Source organism: Acomys russatus, chromosome 24, assembly GCF_903995435.1.
Source record: "Acomys russatus chromosome 24, mAcoRus1.1, whole genome shotgun sequence".
NCBI classification, from domain to species: Eukaryota; Metazoa; Chordata; class Mammalia; order Rodentia; family Muridae; genus Acomys; species Acomys russatus.
The window spans coordinates 48,115,638-48,138,787 of NC_067160.1; the positions used below are offsets into that span (position 1 = coordinate 48,115,638).

The following is a 23,150-nucleotide window of genomic DNA, read 5'->3' on the forward strand; positions in this document are numbered from 1 at the left end:
CAGTACTATTTATGTGGGACTATGAGAGGATACTTTAGGCCATTCCCAAACCGCGTCAGTGGCTGTGATTATCCCATTTGCAAAAATGTGAAGTGAAAAAATAGGAATACAAAAGACAAGTCTCATGGTGGAGGTACATACATGCCTTCTAGGTAATGTGCAGTAAGTGGTGTGACTTCCCTTGTCTCTTGTAATTATGCATATCCTGTATGTTAGTGGTTCAACTCCAGCCAGATAGCTTTATGAGAATATAACCCTTACGGTGAGGGGCTGTTGGGCTGTGCTGTGCAGACATGGTACAATGTTGATTGTGGCTCAAAAGGCTGTCTAGTCAACACCATCATTAGAATTGTTAAGAGCCACACAGCTGTGACAGCTGCTTGTTTCTAAAGAGATGGATCAGTCAGTTGAGCTGTCAGAGTGCTTAAAGGTTTACTGTAACACACACTTACCATCAGAGCTGGGTCTCCAGAGTATAGTCTTGACGTTTCCCACCAAAGAATTACTATTTTAGTAGGCTAAGGAAAAGCAACCTAAGTCTAATGGTTTTTAATAGATACTTCTGAAGAAAGAAGCACTCAGTTGCTAAGTAGACCGGGTTAAAGAAATGGGAAGAAACAGCTGGAAGATTGTCATTGTCTGGGAGTAAAGGTAACCTGATGGCTTACTGAAGGATGTCCTGTGAAATGTAAAGTCAGATTACAGACCCAAGTTGACTGTACCTTTTATTTTCATATTAAAAATAGACTTTTGATCAGAATCTAAAAACTTACTAAACCTAGGGGGGCTTTTAGTATATTCTTTTTCATGGTAACAATACCAGTTATGGACTCACTGTGGTTAAAATTTCACTGGCTTTATAAAAATACTCCAAGATTGGAGGACAAAAGTCAAAACAGCCCCTTACTTCCTGGGTTAGAGATAACACGTGTAGTCCCACATGTTCATGTGAAGTACAGAAACCTCACTGTAAACGGTACAAACTGCAGTACATTTCAGTCTTCATTCACAGGATCTTGATAATAACATTGACATTCCAACTAGGAAGTCAGTGAGGTAGGAGAGTAGCTATTTCCTCTATGTTTACACAGCTGGAGCTTCTTTTCCTACAGCAAGACAGAAGCAGAATGGATAAATTAACCCTTTACAAGGACAAGGCCTTATAGAATGTGGTTGGTAGCATGGCACCTGGCAAGGTGACACACTTAAGGACTGCTTTGGGATTTGTTTTGTAGTGTTGGAGATTGAATCTGGGGATATACATGTGCCAGGCAAGTGTTCTACCTCTAGCCCCCAAAATGCCTTAAGATGAACTGCTATAAAATGATGAAATGGGAAGGATTTTTTTTTTTTTTTTAAACTGGAGCTGCCAGAATTCTAGATTTTCCAATTAAATCCAGGGTTGCTAACATACCTGTGAGCAGGAAACTCAGTGGTGATAACTGTTTGCTTCTGATGGACCTTGTAGAACTTGGAAGGAGCTCTGAAAAGAAGGGAAATGCAGTATTAGTCACAGAAGCCAGCCCTGAATCCCAGTCTAATTTAGGCTTCATTTCACAGTGGTCCAGATGACAGCCCCAGACTGAAACAGTGCCTACAACTCACCTGTGCCTCCAATGTCTTATAGAGTCCTCCAAAGCACATGTATTTTTCTATGCCCATTGCCTTATAGTCTAGAGGGCCATGCACTTTGGGCCTTTACTTGTCTCTACCACTGGTGTTAAGGTAACCATATTAAAATCTTAGCCCTGCTGCTCATTAGCTTTGTGACTTAGGTATGTCATTTGCCCCTCAGGCCAATAAAAGTAGCTGACCTTTGATATTCCTTGTGCTTTACAATACACTCAGCACACAATGCTTTCTGGTAAAGGTAGGTGGGCTTCTATATATTTGTCTTTGCTATAATCTTGATCTGTTATTTACCACTTTATGTAGTTCCTTCCCTCCATAAAGGGACAATTTGTACCTTCTAAATGGGATGTTGTATGTAACTGTGTTTAGTACATAACACAGAGTAAGCACCTGAAAATGGAAGCCATTTTCTGTCTTAACAATAATGTGTTACTGTTGGCCAGTTCCATGGGTTACTTTATCTTCCTAGCAAAAGCCCACACAGAATGTGAGATCAGAGTTTTACCCAGGTGGAGTGAAGACGTCTGCATTCAGATGTCTCTGAGAAATAAGAAGTATCACTTAAAACCCAGTGAAAGCCAGACTTGATCTCACAGGTCTTAAATTCTTTCTTTAAAAAAAAAAAATGTGTATGCCTGGTTTGCCTGTCTGCATATGCCTGCGCTATTTGGGTGTCCGGTGCTTGTGGAGAAAAGGGCGTTGGGTCCTTTGAAACCCAACAGATATTGTGAGCAGCCATATGAATGTGGAGTCATCTCTCCAATCCCGAAAGGAAATACAGATGTTGAGGAAACAGAGTACATCTTTTCTGGGTCCTTCTATCTTCAGTTCTAGTTCGCTTACCTTCTTTTCTACCTGTAAACCAGGTAAACTTTCCCCAGAGATGGCAGACAAATAGAGGTCTTTTCCCAAGACAGCTGAGAGTAGCACTTCAATCCCAAGTCTTGGATCACCTGACCCAAAGTTTTCAAGTGTCTCAGGTAACACTAGATTCTTGAAAGTGTCCCTCTTACCTGACTTTGTCCAAGTTGCAAGTCCTCCATAAGGGAAGATTCCAGATGAGACAAACTTGGTGATGACATTGAGTCTACAGAGGTACTAGTGACCAGTTCTCCTAAAGCATCGACTTGTCTCCTCAGGCTGTGTAAGGTGCCCTCTGTCTGCCGCTTTCCTTTGATTAATACTTCGGCTTGCTTAGACATACAGTGCCGAAGCTGAGCCTGGAAAGTGTTATTGGATGTGAGGTTTACACAGAAGAAATGCACCTGAACTTACCAACTTCACATTTGATAAGCCAGTCTGATTTTAGTAAACACAGATGAGGGTAGAGCATGGCAGGATATCCAGTCCTTATACTGGGGAAACAGGCAGGATAGCCCCAAGTTCAAGGCTATCCTATAATTGAGGACAGTTTAAGGTATCGAGGGAGACCCTGCCTCAAGGAACAGCATTACAGTGGTTAAAGAACACAACTTCACATTGGAATTTTGGCCTGGACCCAGTGCCTTGCACGTGCTAACCAAGTGCTGTGTCACTAAGCTATATATCCAAGGCCTTAGAATTCAAATGGTTTTGAATACTGAGAGCCATTTGCAGCTCTGAACTTGAACAGTGTGATTTGTAAGTGTCCTCTTGAGTGCTGCAGTAGAGTGGACTGAGCAGTGTGTGGACATGGAAGTGCTTCCCCGTGCCTGCCAAGTGCCAACTATATCCTACTGGCTTTTTGTGTTTTTTTAAGCGGCAACCTTGAGTCGATCTTCACGGTGGCGCAGTCTCTCACGGAGTGCTTCTCCACGCCAGTGTTCATCCTTTTTCAGAGAGAAAAGGAGACCAATGAGTCACCAACTGCCACGAGTGGGAGCCAACCATCTTTCCCTCCTACCCTGGCACCCCAAAATCTGTTTTTAGCTTTACTGGGGGAGGTGGGAATCCAACTATCAGTCTGTGAAACCCAGGGAAGAAGAGGACAAACTTTTACCATGATGTGAACTTGGGGAAAGTTGGATTTTTCTTCAAAAATTCTCTCACTTGTGGTGAATGGTAAGTTCTCTTTCAAGCTTTCCAGCTCTCCTAAGTTTTCATTTCTTTCCAAAACAGCTGCTAGATCTGCTGGTAGTTCTGGAAGAAACTGGTTGAGATTCTTCAGACTGGTTCTGATTTCATCTTTGACCTCAGACTTAAGTGTCCTCATTGCATCACTGATTTCCAGTTGCCTTCTTTCCAGATCTTTTTGGCTTGCCATCTAAACAGTGCATTGGGGTCAGACACCAATACTTAGAATTGAGTTGCGTGCCACGTCTTAAAATGAAGGATCTACAAATACCGGACTGGCTCAGTTAGTAAAGTGCTTGCTTTGCAACCCTCAGAATCCACAAGGCTGGGAGAGTGAGGTGGGTCATGCTTGCAGTTCCAGTAGTGAGCAGGTGGAGACAGGTCAATCTTTGGGCCTCACTGGCTAGCCTGCCTAACCAGTGAGCTGAAGTTTCAATGAGAGGCCCTGTCTCAAGGCAGTAAGAGAAATCAGAGGAAGATGTGCAGTGCCCTTCCCTGGCCTCTACATGAAGATTCATATACAACACTCTAACCAAAAGGATCTGGGGAGATGGCTCAGGGCTTGCCATGCATGAGGACTGGAGTTCGATGTCCAGCATTCACATAGCAAGCTGGTTATGGTGGCATGTGTTTGTAGTCCCAGTGCTAGGGGACGTAAACATAGGTTGATACATGGGGCCTGTCCTAACTGGTAAGCCTCAGGTTCCAGTGAGAGACTGTGTTGGTTAGTTGTATGTCAACTTGACACAAGCTATAGTCATTTGGGAAAAGGGACTCAATTGAGAAGATGCTTCCATAAGACTGGCCTATAGGTGAGTATGTCGGGCATTTTCCTGATTAAGACCGATGTGTGAGGGCCCAGGATGCTGTGGGTGATGCCACTCATGGGCTGGTGGTCTTGGGTTATGTAAGAAAGGAGTGTGAGCAAGCCATGAGAAGCATGCCAGTCAGCAGTGTTCCTCCCACAGCGTCTGTTTTTGTTTTGTGGAGACAGGGTTTCTCTTTGTAGCCCTGGCTGTCCTGGAACTTGCTCTGTAGACCAGGCTGGTCTTGAAGTCACAGAGATCCACCTGTCCCTGCCTCTGAATGCTGGGATTAAAGGCATGTGCCACCACTGCCTGGTCTCCACGGCATGTTTCAGTTCCTGCCTTGAGTTCCTGTCCTGGCTTCCCTCAGTGATGGAGTGTGAGCTGATGTAAAGCTTTTCCTTCCCAAGTTGCTTTTGGCCGTGGTGTTTTAGCCTAGCAACAGAAATTCTAAGACAGTAATCTCAAAAAGCAACGTTGACAACTGAGGAATAACACCTGTGTTTGGTCTTTGGCCTCTACATGTATGTGTACAGATGCACATACACATACAAACACAACATAAAAAGCTGCAAGCTTGAGGACCAGAGCTCACATAAACATGCTGGGCATAGGGGTACACTTGACATCCTAGTGTTGGGGGACATGGAGACAGGAGGTTCCTTGGGGCTCACTGCCAACCAGTCTAGTCTAACAGGTAAACTCCAGGACAATGAGAGCCCATCCAGACACACACGGCTGGTGTCCCCAAGAACGACCCTCACGGTGTCCTCCAACTTCCACACACATGTGGACCTGCACACTCAGGAACCTGTGCCTGCACAGGGTTAAAAAGTTACTTGAGGGGCTTAGCAGGTAAGAGCACTGGCTGCTCTTCCAGAGGGCCTGGGTTCAATTTGCAGCATCCACATGGCAGCTCACAACTGTTTGTACTCCAGTTCCAGGGGATCTGACACACAGACATACATGTAGGTGAAACATCAGTGCACATAAATTTTTTTTTTTTTTTAAGTTGAGCTGGCTCAGCAGGTAAAGATACTTGTTAGGTCTGACAACTTGCGTCGAATCCCAAAACCCAGTAGGAAGAAGGGAACTGACTCCCACATGTTCACCATAGTGTGTACGGCATACCCACACCCACACATGCACTCACATATAACAATAAGTACTACTTTAAAAAAAAGCTAGTTAAGTTTAAGATAATTTTAAAAAGTGAGCCGGGCGGTGGTAGCGCATGCTTTTAATCCCAGCACTCAGGGAGGCAGAGGCAGGTGGATTGCTGTGCGTTCAAGGCCAGCCTGGTCTATAAAGTGAGTTCAGGACAGCCAAGGCTACACAGAGAAACCCCCCCCCCTTTTTTTTTTTTTTAAACCAATTCTTTTTCCTTAAGTGTATGTCTAATTTTTTTTTTCCCCGAGACAAGGTTTCTCTGTATAGCCTTGGCTGTCCTGGACTAACTTTGTAGACCAGGCTGGCCTCGAACCAGGCTGGCCTCGAACTTACAACGATCTGCCTGCCTCTGCCTCCCGAGTGCTGGGATTAAAGGCATGAGCCACCACCGCCCAGCTTGTATGACTAAATTTTAAGGCTGAAAAAAAAATTTAACTTAGAGTACTCTTATATGATCTTTTCACAGTGCCCACACTCCTCTTTAAGAGCCCTGAGAACGAGCATGTCCGGAGCCCACGTGGCGGCCCAGGCTGGGCAGCTGCAGCTGTGGGGTGCACACCTGTTTCTTGAGCGCCAGGTACTCGTGCTGCATCTGGCTGAGCTCCTTCATGAGGCGCCTGGCCCGCTCGTGGTTGTCCTGGGCTACCAGTTCAATTGTGGCCATCTCCTTCTGCATGCAGCTGTTCTCCTGCTTCTGCTCCTAGAACAGAGGGAAGCGAATGACTTTGAGTCACACAGGGGCAGGTGTAGTTACTGGTTTCCACACTCACTAGCGCTGTAAACAACCTCAGTGTCTATAGCCATAAAGTGGAGGTGAGTCTGCATTCTAGGGGCAGTTGTAGTGTGGCTAGGAGGATTTGAACCTAGAGTTTGAAGCCAGGTTTTTAGCACTACCTCTGATAAGTTACTCTTCCCCTCTCAGCCCATTAATTATCCATGAAAAGGCAACAATACAATCATAGGTTGTAGGAGGGATTATATTTTATGTATTTGAGACAGGCTTTCACTATGTAGCCATGGCTGTCCTGGAACTCACTATGTAAGATCAGACTGGCCACAAACTCACAGAGATCCTCCAGCCTCTGGTTTTGAGTGCTGGCATTAAAGGAGCGCGCTACCATGCCCAGCTTAAAATTTAGACATCTAAATTCTATCTTTATGGTCATCTCGTCTAAGTCCTAGCTGTCAGCACACCATCCTCTGGAAAATGCATCGATTCCTTTCATCCAACAATGTTCCACTAATCCCTCCACAGAGCAGGGGTAAATCTACTCCTGGGAATCCACTGTGCTCACTGCTGAGTGATGTAACTGTCACCCAACCCCCCTTAGCTCAAGGGTAAAAGCAGGGTAGACCAGGCACCCTGGCTTTAGTGTGCTTGATAAAAGTCAGTGTTGACTAAAAAGGGCAGAATGTCACAGACAAGCTCTGACTGCAGATCTGCAAAGGTGCCTTCCAGCCCAACCCCGGAGCCCACAGTGCTGAGCAGAGGGTGCAGCTCTCTACTGTGCTGACACTGTCTCCAGAATGGCCTCCCTGCCGGCAGCCAGAGCTGCTCTGGGGCTAGTGACCAAGTCTCAGGCAAAACTCACCATGTGATAAATGATGACTACACCAGTAGCCATTGGTTTCGAGTCTGGGCTCATGGAGAATTTATTTTCTCTACAGTGAAGCTGTGTTTGCGTAAAATGCTATGTCAAGTCAATGTACGCATACTGTTGTTTCCTCTAGACTGCAGGGTAGTAAATACTCACCAGAAGGTTTTTCTCCAGCTGGCTCCGCTGGATCTTCAGTGCTTCCTTCAGGCCAGCCACCTGCTTCTCCGCCTTTTTCCTTTCTGTTAAGAACTGGTTTCGTAGTAGGCTGAAGTCGGCCCTCATGGCATCAGCCTCTTTCTGCAGGGCCAGCAGCTCACTTGACTTTTCCACCAGCTGCTGCTCCCGTTCTGAAAGCTGCTGTTCTGGAATGTGAGCATACTTAGTAGGACTGGCCAGCTGTGGCAGCGCTCTGACCTCCTCATGGGCAGGCTGCCTATTAGTGGTGTGTTATGCACCCTGTTGTTTTCTTCTCGTGCTGAGTGCCCTGGCCCACTCCAGAGGCTCAAGAAAGGCTCACCAAGAGAGCAGACTGACTCCAAAACAAACCCCACCCCAGCACAGCTCATGCAGTCAAACACTGGCTGCTGCTGCTGGACCTGGAATGGCTGAGGCCAAAGGTGTCCCATATGTACAGTTCCCGAATCCCTCATCCTCCAGTCTCTCATGTCTCACCTCAACGCCCTACTCTCCTGCTCATGCTCTTAAAGGAGGCGGAAGGGCAGGAGGAGACACAGTGGCCAGTCTCAGGGGCAAAGTTCACCATAAAGACACACTTCCTCTACCTCCCCGTGTCCTCGGCCATCTTTGACAGGGCGGCTGGCCTCCTTTCCGCTTTGGTTTCCCTCCTCCCTGGGTGGCCGGATCCCTGCAGTATACTTACTGGCCTGGGACAGGGTCTTCTCCAGGCTCTCGGTGGCCCGCTCCTCTTCCTGCAGGGTCCTGAGGCGTCCCTCGGCTGCCGACACATCTGCGAGCAGCTGCTCCAGCCTGCTCTTGTGGTCTGCCAGCTCCTTCTCCAGCTGCTCCTGCTGCTGCTTCAGTGTCACTTTACCAGCCTCCAACTTCTGTTCCTCACTTTCTCTCTCTTTCTGCAGTTTTTGAAACATCTGAAAATGCAATAACTTGAGTCAATCATAAAAGAACAAGTGCTCCAGATGATCTTCAGAGAGTCCACCTCAAAAGAAAGGAAAGAAATGCCTGCAGGGGGCGGGGACAGACACCCAGAGAGGACAATGCCTTTATAAAGACGACGCAGGGGCCAGGGAGCCACCTGGCTACCATGAGAAGAGGAAGCCACTAATTAGCATGTGGCCATTGAAATCTTATGATCTTCTGGTCTGTGAGTGCTGATGACTGACAGTCTAGAACTTACACTAGTCAGAGTCACACAGAGGTGCGCACGGGGCCGTTTGACCTTGGGTGGGAGGATGATGGGGGACACAGAGCCCTCACGAAGCACAAAACGGCCCCTTTCTGTGCAGTACCGTTTCCTGCTGGTCTAGCTGGAGCTTGCTGTCTCTAATCTCGTTCTGAAGCTCCTGGAGTTGCTGTTCTTTTGTCTCCGTCTCTTTCTGGCAGCTCTCAAACCTGGCAATCCATTTGCTGACGTCCTTTTGCAGCTGCGCCTGCTCGCTGAGCAGGGCATTCTGGCACTTGGTGGTGTGCAGCAGGTCCTTTAGGCAAAAACACAATTGAAACTCCTCACAAAGCCACTTCCTAAGGTGACCAAAGTCAGTCCAAACCTATCAAGTCTGAAAAGTGCCACATCTTTTATTCTCTCAGCAAAGGCACAGACAGGCACCCTGGGCTCAAAGTTAATTCCTTTCTTCTCTTAGTGCCCAGCAAGTACGATGGCAAAGGATGGCGAAACCACAGCAGAAGCCCCGGTTGCCTTGTCACCAAGACAGGAGTAAACCATGCTCTGCAAATGACCCAGGACTGCTGGGGAAGTGAAGGGACTAATCACAAGAGTTGAGGCTTGTTTTGTTACTATCTGAAATATTTAGACAAGCTCAAAAGCTTTAAAAATTTTGAAAAAATGTTAGCACAGAAAAATTTAAGAACTTGACATCTTAAAAGGATTTTTGTCTTAAAAGTTGTCTGTCTTAGAAACACAGATTCCTGAAGTTTAAGAGAATTTAGATGTTTCATCTAATTTGCTCAAAGCCCTCTGAAACCTGAACTGTAGCCCTGCTCTTGCAGGCTGACCCTGAGTCCCCTAGAGGAAATTTCGTCATCAGAAGCACACGCCACAAGCTGCACTGGTCAATACCTGACCAGACTCCTGCTCCCAAGGGACAGCTACTCTGCAGTTTCATGAGGACGCACCTGTGCCATGGATCCCCATCTCTCTATATCCCTGTGTCCCTCCCTGCAGGGGCTTCTGGGAACTGCTGTTTGACTCTGGTCTAGCTACCACAATACTTCTTCCTAGCTTTGGATGAACTTGAATGAAGAACTGAAACAGAGAACCATGCAAGGACCAAAGCCTAATCTGAAGGCTGCGCTATGCAGGTGGCTCTGGGGGGCTGTGTAACGGTCCAATGCACTGCACTGCGAGTCGTAAAAAGGGAATTAGAATTTGAGCCTTACCTGCTTCGCTAGGTTCAAATGGTCTTGGGTATTATCTAGTTCCTCCTGTAGGGAGTTTATAGCTTCCCGTTTATCTACAAAAACATTTTCATAAAATGTTATTTGTACATATAGATAGAGGTTTTTAAATGGATTTACCCTCGAAGTACATCAGAACTGAATTTACATTTATTTCTGTTAAATCAACGATGATACCATACTATTTTGTGAAAGGCCAAAAGACAGTTACATGTACAACCAACATGGGGTTTTTAAAGATTTCTATATTAAAGAATCTTATAAACATTTAGATAATAATGTTGGTGAGCTACATGGTTTAAAACAGGTGTATTCTACAGTGCAGTTAGAAATGTAAACTTGGCACACTCTTTCATGAAGCCAGCATATAGACAGAATTGCTATTTATTACTATGGTTTTTTTTTTTTTTTTAATGGTTTTTTGAGACAGGGTTTCTCTGTGTAGCCTTGACTGTCCCGGACTCACTTTGTAGACCAGGCTGGCCTCGAACTCACATCGATCCGCCTGCCTCTGCCTCCCGAGTGCTGGGATTAAAGGCGTGTGCCACCACGCCCGGCTGTTTTGTTTTTTTGTTTTTTTTATTACTATGTTATCTTGAATAAACCAAGAGAAAATTAAGCCTCAGTATCAGCATCTATAAATGCGTAAAATACTGGTTTCTAGGTCCAAAATGCTACAAAGTTTTTGTTTATGCTACAGCATCTCACTATGCAGCCCAGGTGGATTTGAACTTCTGTTCCTCCTGTCTCTGCCTACTAAGTGCTGAGATTACAGGTGTGTGTCACCAGATCTATGTTTATCATATGGATTAGAGAGAGTACATACATACATCATGACTAGAACATAAGAAATGTTCAAAAAGTACATGATTAGCTACAAACACTTAGCCATTTCTTCCAAATAAATTATTAGAGATATCTGGTAATAAAAGACATTTTTACTATTTGCCTTCAACCCGCCCCCCTCCCCACACCACCCCATGGTCATAGTTATGACCTGAGGAGTGATGTCACTTTAGTATTATTGTGTGTTTGTGTGAGTGAACGTGAGCATGTGCCAGTCATCAGCGTGGAGGACAGAGGTCAACATTTGCGAGTCAGTCCTCAGTTATCTCCTTCTGTTGTGATCTTGAAGGAAAGAACTCAGGGGTTAGTCAGGCTTGGTGGCAAGTGCTTTTCCTACTGAACCACCACTTCACTGGTCCAAGAGTAATTTTAACTGTCCCCTAAGAAATAGAAATTAGATTGAAAACAAAAAACAAAAAAAACCCTCAACAGTTTAAGATGAAATTTACACCCGTGTGTCCTAAAGTGTACAGTTTAGACTTAGTATATACTCACATTCACAATGTGATGTAATCCAATCAACAATCTAACTTTAGAACAAAATCCCAAGCCCTGTCTGGTAGCAATCACTTCTCTTAACGGAGTCCGCGTCTGCAGTCCCGCCCTCACCTTGGAGCTGCTGCTGCACAGTGGAGATGTCGCCGTGCAGGGCGAGCTTGTCTTGGCTCAGGTGCTCCAGCTCCTGCTGTAGCTTTCTGACATGAAGTTCCAGCTTCCCTAAGTGTGACTGCTCCGCTTTGTTGCTTTCTTCTGCAGCTGCTAAAACTCTACCAGAGTAAAGCAGACTGTTAAGTGGGAAATCCCCACACCAGAGGCGAGCTGAGGGCCAGTGCTGCCTTCCCTGGGCACAGTCAGCGGGAAGGTGGGGTGAGGGTAAAGCTTGAATTCTAAAAGAAATTTTCATTTTCAAAGAAATTTAAATTTCAAAAGATATTTTAAAAGAAATTTTCATTTTAAAAAAAATCTTATAGCTTTCCAAACAGGAGATTAAACACTAAAGTTTAAGTTTTACAAAACCACATGTAACATTTAAAAACATTTTTAAAAAATTCTAAAAACAAAATGAAATAAAGCTGGTGATGAGCACAGACTGTAAGTAAAGAGCAGAAAACACAACTCTGTAGAGTAGGGTCTGCCCATAGTGCAGCCATTCTAGCAGGCTATATCTCACTGTGGTTTTAACTTGGATTTCCATACTCAGGAATGATGCTTTGTGCTTTTTCATGGGTTTATTTTCCATTATATGCCTTCTATTGAAATATATGTTCAAATCTTTTGCCCATTTAAAAAACTAGACTATTTTCTATCTAGTTTTGAAGGATCTTTATACCACATATTTTGTGGACATAAATCCTGTATTACATACATGGTTGCAAAAATTTTTCTCCTAACTTTTGTCATTACTTTCAATAGTGACTTTTGGAGAAAGAGATCTTTTAAATGTCCAGTTTTTATTTTTAATTTAATTTTGGCTTTTTGAGATGGGGTCTTTCTACGTATCCTTGGCTGTCCTGGAACTCACTATGTAGACTAGGCTGTCCTGGAACTCACAGGTCCACCTGCCTCTGCCTCTGGAGTGGAGAATTTAAAGTGTGTGCCACCATGGCTGGCTGACATGTCCAGCTTCTAATAAGATCACTTGTTTCTTATTATGTGCATTTGTCTGAGCCCAGGCCAGAAGACAGCCTCCCGGAGCTGGTTCCCTTTGGCCCTGCCAGCTCCAGGTTGGCTGCCATGTGCTTCCAGGTGCTCCTCCTAGCCCTGCCTCCCATCTCTCCAGAGTGCTGGGTCATAGATGCAAACAGAGCATCTGGCCTTGTCATGTGGGCCCAGGGTTGGTCCTACACCATCAGGTTTGCAGGGCTTTAGATCTTCCTCTACACCATGTTGTCACCTTTAAAGGTCCTGTTTTGCTCGTTTAACTTTGTGTATACGTGTGAGTGCATGTGTGTAAGGCGTGCTTTACCCGTATAGGCATGTGTTGACTAAACTGGCCGGGCCCATGGGCTCCACTTATCTCCACTCCTCAATGCCCAGCGTTTTCTGTGGGCGCTGGTCCCTGACCTCAGGCCTCACTGAGCTTCTCTCTACCCTTGAGCTTTACTGTTTCTTGGTTTTGTTTTTTGTTTGTTTGTTTTTTTAATAGATCATGCTTTTGGCACCTAATTAAGAAAATTTTTGTGTTACTCAAAGTCACAAAGGGCTTATTTAAAATTTTACAGTTCTGTTCATGGCTCATTTTATTTTACACTTATTTATCCAGTGGGGGAGGGGATATCTATGTGTGGAGATGAAATGACAACTTAAGGAGCTGGTATTTTCCCTCTACTTTGTGGGCGGCTCAGGGAATTAAACTTAGATTGTTCCAGGCTTGGAAGCAAGAACCTTTATCCACGGAGCCATTCTGTTGGCTTATTTTATGTGCATGGGTGTTCAGCCTGCACGTATGTCTGTGCACTGCTTGTGTGCCTGGTATTCACAGTGGCCAGGAGGAAGCATCAGATTGCCTGGACCTACTGTTTCATGTGGTTGTGAGCTGCCACATGGGTGGTAAGAATCAAACGCAGGACCTCTGAAAGAGCAGCAGCCAGTGTGCTCGGAACTGCTGAATCAGTCATCTTTCTAGCTCCTCCACAGTGAAATATGGATCAAAGTTTGTGTTATGAATTTTGGATCTTCAATTCTTTTAGCAATAATTCTAAATAGACAATTTCTCTATTGAAAAGATAGCTTTCAATGTTTCTCAAAATCTTTGCTTCATTTATCAAAGTTTATTTGTGGACCCTCTAGTCTAGCAGTTCTCAGCCTACGGGTCACGACTGCTTTGCAGATGTAACAAGCCCCTCACAGGTCAGGCCAGGTCACCTCAGGCCAGAAAACACAGGCGTTTACACTATGATTCATAATAGCAAAATGACAGTTAGGAAGTAGCAGTAAAAATAACTGTGTGGCTGCAGGTCAGCACAGCATGAGGAGCTGCACTGGAGGGCTGCAGCGTTAGAAGGTGGAGAGTCACACCACTGCTCTGTTGTTCTCCTGCACGGATCCACTATCTGCTGTATACTAGCACCATAAGGTTTTGATTACTATAATTTATATGAAGTCTTAAAATCAGGTGCTGTTAGTCTTAAGTCTTTTTTTCATTTTCTAAAGTTTTTTTTTGTTTTTGTTTTTGGTGCTGTGTCTAAAGAATTCTATAAGTTGTAGGTCCTTTGCATTTCCTTATAAATTTTAGAACCAACTTGCGACTTTCTAAAAAAAGGAAGAAAAAAAAAAACGTGATGGGATTTTGACTGCAACTGTTTTGAATACGTAAATCAATCTGAGAACAATTTGTCTTCTTATAGCAATAAACAAAATGTTCCTTTTCATTCATTTCCAGTAAAAGATTGTGTGTGTGTGTGTGTGTTTTACAGAGGACAACCTGGGCGTTTAAGTGTTGCTCACCTTTTTCTCTTGGAGACAGGCTCTCTCACTGGCCCAGAGCTCGTGAAGGCTGGCTGGCTAGTGGGCCCTAGAGATCCCCTTGTCTCTGTCTCCTGACTGCTGGATTACAAGTATGAACCACCATGCCTGGCTTTCCCTGCTTCCAACATGAGCCTTAGAGACTGAACTCAAGTCCTCATGCTTGAAAGGCTCATTACTGAGTGAGCCCCCTGTCTAACCCAGGTGAGGCAGCTTGTTAAAAAATCTCCTAAGGGAGGAAAAGTTAGTGAAAATCTCTCTTCCCCTCTCTCAAACACACACACACACACACACACACACACACACACACACACACAGTTTCAGAAAACTATCGAGTTTATACAATATTGTTCTTTTTGCTGTTTTGTTGTTGTTGCTTTTTTGAGACAGGGTTTCTCTGTGTAGCCCTGGCTGTCTTGGAACTCGCTCTGTAGACCAGGCTGGTCTTGAATTTAGAAATCCACCTGCCTCTGCCTCCTGAGTGCTGGGGTTTAAAGATGTGTACCACCACGCTTGGCTCTTACTGTTATTTTGAGACAAGTTCTTACTAAAGAGCACTGGCGTCTTGAACCTGCTATGTAGGCACGGTGGCCTCAAATCCACAGCAATGCTTCTGCCTTAGCGTCCTGAGTGCTGGGATTACAGACATGCACCCTACAGACAGTTCTCTGTCCTCATGTTCACCCTCCACGTTTCTAACTGTCCTTACCTTTTGGCGTGGGAAGACTTCTTCTCCCAGCTCTCACACTGCTGCTGGAGATCTTCCTTTTCTTTACTCAAGCATTCAATGCAGGACTGCAGTGCCTGGCTCTCGGCCCTCATTCGCTCCAGGTCCCGCCGGCCCCTCTCCAGGAGCTGCTTCTGCCACTCTATTTCCCTTCTCTGCTGCTGAGCGCTCTGCTGCAAATTCTCCAGCTCCATTTTCTCCTGAGTCAGATAAAAGAGGACTCAGACATCCTAAAAGACAAAGACTGTGGCAGCAAAGGCTCAGAGGCTCTCCTCACTACCTCCAGCAGGTCCACCTGAGTCTTCTCCAGCTCCGTCACCTTTTGGTCATGCTGTAGCTTCAGACCTTGTAGCTCACTGTTTTCAAGCTGCAGTAGGTCTGCGACATTCTTCAGTTCTGACAGAGAGACACAGCAGGGTCAGTGCTAATAATCGAGCCAGGAAACAAAACAGAACTGACTATAACTCCTTGTTGTCTTTAAAAGAAAAATCTTTTTGAAAGTACTATTAAAAGCACTAATTTGTGGTGGGCAGTGGTGACTCAAGCCTTTAATCCCAGCACTTGGGAGGCAGAGGCAGGTGGATATGAGTTCGAGGCCAGCCTTGTCTACAGAGTGAGTTTTAAGACAGTCAAGGCTACACAGAGAAACACTGTCTTGAAAAACAAAATAAAACAATCCAACATTAATTTGCCAAAGAAACACTTTAAAAAATTAATAACCTTCTAACTCTAGTAGCATTTACTTCTACATACAATAAGCTAAACCCATCTTATATGAAAAAAATATAAGAAAAACTTGAAACTGTGGTTATTTGGTCTTAGAAAAATCTGGAAAAGCAGCAGCAGCCCAATGGTATGTACTAATAGGAAATCTCTAGAAGGGGTGGTGACATTATGACCTGAGGTCAATACAAGGGAACCAACTCCCCAAAAGTTGTCCCGACTTCCATATTCACACTGTTTCTCACACCACACACAAAATAAACAAAATGATGTAATAAAAAATTCAAAAGATGACTATCACAACAGCATGTTGGGGTGTTTTATTTCAGGAATACAGTTTGTTTGGCATGGGTTTGGCCTCAGATCTATAGTCAAGGGTAATTACCTAAACACCTCAGGTGGAGTGTGGCGCTCTGGACAGGAAGTTGACTAAGCAAAGCCTTGCTTTCTCTAGCCCGAGTGTGAATGCTGACTGTGTGCACAACCAGCAACTGCGGCTTTCTCTTCCCAGATGCTCACAGCTCAGACTGCTGTCTAGGCCTACAGACTACCTACTGAGACTGGACCCCTGCCCACACTGTGCTGTCTGTAGTAAAGGAAGGACACGGGTTGTATAGTTAGTGCTCCTCTAGCAGAGTAAGCATGGCTCCCCTGATCCTCGCTTTTCTGTGGGTTTGGTCTGCATATTTGTTTTTTCCTCATTTTCTCTCTGCCCTAGTCAGGTTTCCAGGACACCGAGGTAAAATCATTTTGCTATGTAGGTAAGAGGACCTACATTTGGATCATAGCACCCACACAAAAAGCTAGGTGTGGCTGTGCATGCATCAATAACTGCACTGCTCTATGTGCATGTGTGGGGTGCAGAGGCAGAAGGATGACCAGGACTTACTGGTGGATGTGTATAACTGCAGGGTTCTATGTGTGTGGGGTGTGGAGAGGCAAGCGGATCACTGGGACCAGTCTTAGTGAGAGCCCTTGTCTCAAGGGAATAAGATAGAGACCCAACAGGACATTGGATGTTTTCTTCTGGGCTGGGTCCATACACAGGCACGCACCATGTCTACATACATTATGCTCACATAAAATAAAACATGATAACATCAATAAATAACTGAGCTATGTCCCATATTCACCATTCACCTAATTTTCACTCTACTTTTACATGTCATTAAATATTAAACATAAGCCTTTTCTTTCCAGTTTTGCAATTGTCAATCTTGCTGGCCCTCTCTGGGTGGACAGCAGTGGGCCTTCGGGTTTACAAGTTTGAATTTTGGCTGTGCTCCCATCAGCTGTAAGAGCCCTTCCTTCCATCAGCATGCTCCACTCAGCCAGCAGCACGGTTATTAGCTTTAAATAAACACTAAGAAATGCCTTTTATAATCTGCTCATTAGTGAGCTCACAATTCAGAAGATGTGAGTTTGGTCACGTGTGCTTCTCTGCGGCCTGCAGTGTTCATGCTGCCAGCCTCACGCTCTGAGGCTTGCTTTTTACACTTACCAGTCTTGTGTTTGGATAGCTGCCGTAAAACTGCCTGAAGATTCCCTTCCTCTTTCTCCACCTCCTGCTTTACAAGTGCAAGCTGACTCTTCTTCTCACTGATGTGGACATTCAGTTCTCCTTTCTGAAAACTCAGTTCTTCCAGAAGTGATTTTACTTCCTGTGTTTAAACAAAAGTCATCGACTCTGTGAATTATGAATCACAATCCCTTTCACACCAGTCAGTTTGGGTTTGTTCTAGCTCATACATCTAATTTGTAATTTAATTTAGATCTGTTTTTGCCTTTGGCACCTAGAACAGCACTATATTTTGCACTAACATCTATCATGTAATTAAAAAAAGTAACTTATGTTCATGCAAATGTGTTTGTATCATGTATGCTGTGCAAAGGCTGCTCACAGCCTCAGTGACTGTCAGAGGCAGAAGGCTGGGGGCACAGACATAAGCAGCTGCTATTAAATGCAAGAGAAAGAAACTCCTTAGAACAGTTGAAAAAACCAGGAGGATGCAACGCTGCCTGCACCTGGGATAAGGGCATTTCTGGACAGGAAAGACATGAGAAAGTCAAGAAGCAGGAGAACCCAGAGTGTATCCAGACACTACATGACTGCCTCACACCAACACATCCACACAAACCCACATGGTGTGACAGAGGGGCATTTCTATCTCCATTTGGGGAGTACAGGAACACTTCAAAATAAACCTCAGCAGTGCCCGGGGCTCCTAAGAAAGCCCGCTGACAAACGTACCCTAATGTGACTGCACTTCTCAGCTACTTCTGTCTCTCCTAGTGTCAGGGCTTCCTGGAGGTCAGCTTTTGCCTGGACCAGGCTGTCCTGGAGGAGAAGCAGCTCCTCCCTTCTTTGCGCCAGCTGTGTGTCTAGGACAGCCAGCTCCTGCTGCTGGCTTGTCACCTGAAAAGGGAGAGATGGCAAGTGTGACTCGAGGACGCACACATTCTTAATACTTTATCTTGTATTTTTCGATCTTTTTCTACAATCAAATAAACCGTATTCAGCAATCCTAAATACGTTTTAAAATGGTCTTTTCCAAGTGCCTACTGCTATACCTGGCTTCTCAGTGTTTCTAGCTCAGTCTTCTTGGCCTGAAGAAGACTCTCAGATTCTTTAAGGACCTGCAGGTGGTGACCCTCATTGTGCTCCGCCGTCTCGATGTCTCTCTGCAGACTCTGAAGCCTACAGAGCACACAGTACTTCAGCAACCTCTAAGGGAGCCCATGGCTGCTGCAGAACGGCCCCCTGTCCCCTGCCCCTCACGGCCGCGCCCCCATCCCCAGAGACCTTACTTACTCTTCTGTCAGTTTTCCCTTCTTCTGGTTTAGACACTGGAAGTCTGCATCTTTGGCTGCTACAACTTTGTTTATTTCTTTCAAGATTTCTTCTTGTTTGATTTTGTGCTGCTCCAAGTCCTCTGCATCAGCCTGGAGTAATCTACAACACAACATTTATCCGCCTGGCCCTTCAGGCGTAGCATGCATGGACCATTCACTACTGTGAGCCCCTCAGCTGTCAGCAGCCCCAGCTCCCCCCACCTTGGCAGCCGGCTCCACCCACCTTAGTTGCTGCTCAGCTTTCACAAGGTTAAGTGCAGTCTCCTGGGCTCTCTTTTCTAAAGCCTCAGCATCTGATTCGGTTTGTAACAAATTTCTCTTGGCATCAGTGAACTTTTCAACTGCATTCTTTGTCTAGAAAAGAAACTGTCATTAAAAACAATTCGGCTGCAGTACTCTATAATTATTCACAGTATAAATTGGTACAACCCTCAGAACAAATTAAAAACAGGAAAACGTGAAAATATTCCTTTGCTGTGATTTAATGCTTACGGAATTATCCAGAAGCAAATAAATACTATGTAAAACTGTAATGAGATAAGATAAATCTTGACAAATAAAAAGTGTTGGTGTATTAAGACAGAATGCTGTCTAGCCTTTAAGATGACACCGGAGCAGCGTGCAGGTGTTGGGAGTCTCTGGGCTGGGTAAGCACTGTGAGAGGGACTACCAGAACTGCATTGTGTCAGCTGAGACAGAGCACTTCCGAACAGTTCAAGTGACGTTGATGAGAATGAGGTATCTTTTTACTTCAAAAATTTCGTCATATCAAACCTAGCCAACTAAACGGCAATCATTTTACCAAGCTTCCATCCGCACAGATTCGTCTTACTTCAGATGTTATCAGCTGGGACGAACTTTCATTTTGTGATGCTGATTTACATTGCAGTCTTTGGAAATATTCCTGTGCTATATTTGGCAAAAATCACTTTCAAAAAATCAGCTTGGTTTCCTGATAGGTCTAGAGCCAGAGGCTTAACAGATCTAGGAAGGGGTTTTAGTTTGCACTTGGTTGAGCACTGACTCACAAACAGCCTCCAAAGTCAGACGTGTCTGTGTGTGAATCTGTTAACTTCCTCCTGCGTGTCAACCGCTGGCAAGGTCCACGCGCTAGACATGTCACTGGATCTCTTCAGACAGCTGCTTTCTGCTGGCTCCCCAGCAAAGCCATGGGCAGAGCTCATCACCTACCACAGAGGAGCATGTCTAGTGTGCGGCTTTAACAGGCTGAAGGGGCGCACCCCTGAGTCCCTGGGAGGAGAAAGAGTCTGCGCTGCGGTCACCCTTCCTCTATGTGCCCACGGCCAATGCCATGGATTAAAACAAATAGAAGTGATATGCATTCTCTGTTCCATGACACCTGCTTCACACAGCAACTGCTCATAAGGAAAGAAATGAGACCCTCCTTGTTCTCACTTAGGATCTTGTGAAGAACGCTTGGACAGTCAGACGGACTTTAATGATGTGGAGGGGCTGGAATGTTGGAGGTCCAGAGACTCACTACAATTTATATTGGGTTAGTTTCAACCTCCTAAGGAGCTACTCCTTGCCCGCTTCTGTGTGGAACCCAACACCCTGCTGACTAACAGGGAGAGCTGATCTAGCACCCTGAAACACAGATTAGAAAACAGAAACAAAGACCTTTTGGGTTGTATTAACTTAACAGAATGCTAGTGGACAGCACCTGAAGCCCACAGCTGCGGGCTCTCTGCCTGGCTGTACCTGCCTCTCTAATGTTTCTACCAATGCATCTGAAAGATGTCTTGGTTTATGAATTATTTTGTTCCATTACTACAAAAACCTTATGAAACTATTAGTACATTAGACCACGTGATATCAGGTAACCTAAATCTATGTTCTGGGCCATGGTCTTGTACCCGCCCTCTTTGAGGTTGAGAGCTGTGTTTCTGCAACAGCCATACCCACAGAATTTAATAGGTGAAACCATTCACTCAGCTCAATGCATAGGCTTCTATTAGCTCCAACAGACTCAACATGGACTAACAAAGTAAACACACTTCCTGAGGTGGCTCATGTGCCTGAGGGCCTTTCTTTTTTTTTTTTTTTTTTTTTTGGGATTCAGAGCTCTCAGGAAGGCAGAGCTTCAGCTATGTGACTCTGGGCTGCCTGTGTGTAAACCAAGCCAACACCACTTCACAGGGCCGCTAGGACTGCTAAAGAAAATGGCATTTATAAATGTACAGGCTTAGGATGTCACTTTCTCCCTCCCCCTCCCAACCCTCCTCTTTTGACAGGGTTTCTCTGTGTAGCCCTGGCTGTCCTGGACTCACTTTGTAGACCAGGCTGGCCTCGAACTCACAGCGATCTACCTGCCTCTGCCTCCTGAGTGCTGGGATTACAGGCGTGCGCCACCACGCCCACCCAGCTTCACTTCCCTCTCTTTCTTCTGCATCACTGCCTAAAGAACCTATTATCACTCAGCAGTCCACAGAGATAAGTTACCGGCAAAGAACATCTCAGAACCTTTCCTTCTTTCAACTTCAACTTGGCTGTACTCAAATGAATGGGAATCTATGACCCAGGAATTGAAAGATATCATTACTTCAACTTGATAAGGAAGACTTCTAACACAATCTGACTGGTCATTTAAAAAGACACAGACTGAAGAGTCTAAATTTGAAACAAATACCAACCTCATCCCCTCCAACGTCAGATGGGGAAGCAGGACATGCAAAAAACAGCTTCAAAAACTTAAAGCATGCTATCTAGTCACACTCAACAGCCTGCTTGTTCTTAGCTTGAATTTACAAACAAGGTGAGCAAAGTCTGAGGACCTAAATGACTTGCCCAGATGTCTAGTCCTAACTAGCAGGGCAGGAAACCGGGGATTAGGTATTAGTGACCTAATGCATGCTACTGAAGGCAGCGCAGCCTTGGACCTGGCCTCAGATATATCCACTACAGCCTGTTCTTTCTCACCACTGCTTTCTCTGCAGCCTCACATGGACAGCAGCAGCAGGCTGCCCGTGTCTCCACCAGGAGCCCCAGCCTGAACCACACCAGACACACCTTCTCCTTAGTGCACTCAAGTTCACTCTCGGCTTCTGCCAGAAGTCGGTCGGCTTCCCTGAGCTCCGAGCGGCGTCTCAGGAGAGTCTTCTCTATGCATTCAATCTCATCTACAATATCCTCATGATGTTTGAGAGATTTCTCCATTTCCAGTTCAGTCATAAGAGTCTCAACATTTCCATCAATGAAGTCCCTAAAAATTACATAAATATCAAGAGACTTTTAAACACAGACAATATGGACATTCATAGCCTAGGAAGAATGCTCAAAATTTTACTTACTTTCTTTCTTCTTTTTTTTTTTATATTCAAGATAGAATTTCTGTGTGTAGTCTTGGCCGTCCTAGAACTCACTCTGTACACCAAGCTAGCCTCAAACTCAGTGATCTGCCTGCCTCCGTCTCCTGAGTGCTGGGATTACAGGCGTGCCCCACCACCACTCAACTAAGGAATTTACTAATTTTCTAAGAGAGGTAGCTACAACTGGTTATGTTCAACTGAACTTCAAAATATGTGCTTATTATAAACATGGGATATTCCTGGCAGTAAATGCACACTATGTAACAATGCCTGATGGACCTGTCCTGTCAGCACCTGGACAGGCCAGCATTGTCACATTGTTTTTCTGAAGAAAAGAAATAAAGGAAGTAACCATACAATACTATGTAGTCCCTTCAACCGTCCTCAAGGGCAGTCCCCAGGTCAGTCGGCCCCAAACACTGCATGGCTGTATGACTTACTTCTTTGGTTAGGCCAAAAATAAAAGATTTGATAAAAATGGTGAGACAAAATTCAGTAACCTAAGGCTAACATGACAAAATTATCTGAAAATGGGCTGCCTGCCAGAAAAAATGAAAACTCAGCACATTGATGCTTTTCTTCTGTCTTTAAACAAAAGCAAGTAGACGAGTTTTGTCTTTTTCTCTGAACACTATTACCCAAATTTCCTAGAATGATCATTTTATTACTGCTACAATGGGAGAAGTGTATCTTACTGCCCTGCCATAGTCCTCTCCTTAACAAGTCCATCTACATGAAAAGAAGCTAGAGCCACCCTCACCCTGCAAGCGTCAAGTCCCATTCTTCTCAGCACGGCTCTCCTCTCCTCAGCCAGCTTTGGTCACTCAGCTGTCCACTCCTAGACAGCAGTGGTCATGTCTCATTCACTCTGCCTGCTTCACAGGCCTCCCTCCAACCCTGGGGCCAAGGCTAGTCTAGATTAAATCACAAAAACTAGGGAACTGCACAATTCATGGACTACCAGAGAAGACAGCATTTTATAACTGAGCAGACAGTGCAGGCTGTGTGAACTAACTGACCCTATGCTCGGCACAGGCACCCAGAGACGGAGGCCCAGCTATTGCCCTCAGTGACTCTCTGCTTGTTCACAGCACTGCACGAGCAGGGCTGTATCAAAGGCTGCTAACCCTGAGGCGGGGAAAGGCTTACTATAAAAGGGATCCCTGACCTTTGTTTAAACTTTAAAAAAAAATTTTTATGTGTATGAATGTTTTGCTTCTGTGTATGTATGGAATGCCTGGTGCCCTAGAGGTCAGAAGAGGGTATGACATCTCCTAGCACTGGAGCTATGTTTATGAGCTACTAGGTGGGTGTTGGGAATTGAACCTGCAAAAGCAAC

The 23,150-nt window shown here is 45.0% G+C and overlaps 1 protein-coding gene across 1 annotated transcript in view; it reads right to left on the bottom strand.

The window, feature by feature from the left end:
* Positions 1 to 82: 82 nt before the first annotated feature.
* The window catches only part of Cntrl (centriolin), a 72,113-nt gene continuing 49,045 nt past the window's right edge, over positions 83 to 23,150 (bottom strand). The window contains exons 25-43 of the mRNA XM_051166943.1: positions 21,513 to 21,705; positions 18,706 to 18,836; positions 18,442 to 18,582; positions 18,201 to 18,327; positions 17,881 to 18,045; positions 17,131 to 17,290; positions 15,187 to 15,302; positions 14,889 to 15,106; positions 11,324 to 11,481; positions 9,851 to 9,924; positions 8,743 to 8,931; positions 8,139 to 8,364; positions 7,415 to 7,620; positions 6,220 to 6,360; positions 3,611 to 3,874; positions 3,378 to 3,440; positions 2,646 to 2,852; positions 1,415 to 1,483; positions 83 to 1,106 (exon numbers count right to left, since the gene is read on the bottom strand). Of these exons, the coding sequence (XP_051022900.1) occupies positions 1,430 to 1,483; positions 2,646 to 2,852; positions 3,378 to 3,440; positions 3,611 to 3,874; positions 6,220 to 6,360; positions 7,415 to 7,620; positions 8,139 to 8,364; positions 8,743 to 8,931; positions 9,851 to 9,924; positions 11,324 to 11,481; positions 14,889 to 15,106; positions 15,187 to 15,302; positions 17,131 to 17,290; positions 17,881 to 18,045; positions 18,201 to 18,327; positions 18,442 to 18,582; positions 18,706 to 18,836; positions 21,513 to 21,705 (2,833 nt within the window). The 3' untranslated portion in view covers positions 83 to 1,106; positions 1,415 to 1,429. The remainder of the gene's footprint in view (positions 1,107 to 1,414; positions 1,484 to 2,645; positions 2,853 to 3,377; positions 3,441 to 3,610; positions 3,875 to 6,219; positions 6,361 to 7,414; positions 7,621 to 8,138; positions 8,365 to 8,742; positions 8,932 to 9,850; positions 9,925 to 11,323; positions 11,482 to 14,888; positions 15,107 to 15,186; positions 15,303 to 17,130; positions 17,291 to 17,880; positions 18,046 to 18,200; positions 18,328 to 18,441; positions 18,583 to 18,705; positions 18,837 to 21,512; positions 21,706 to 23,150) is intronic.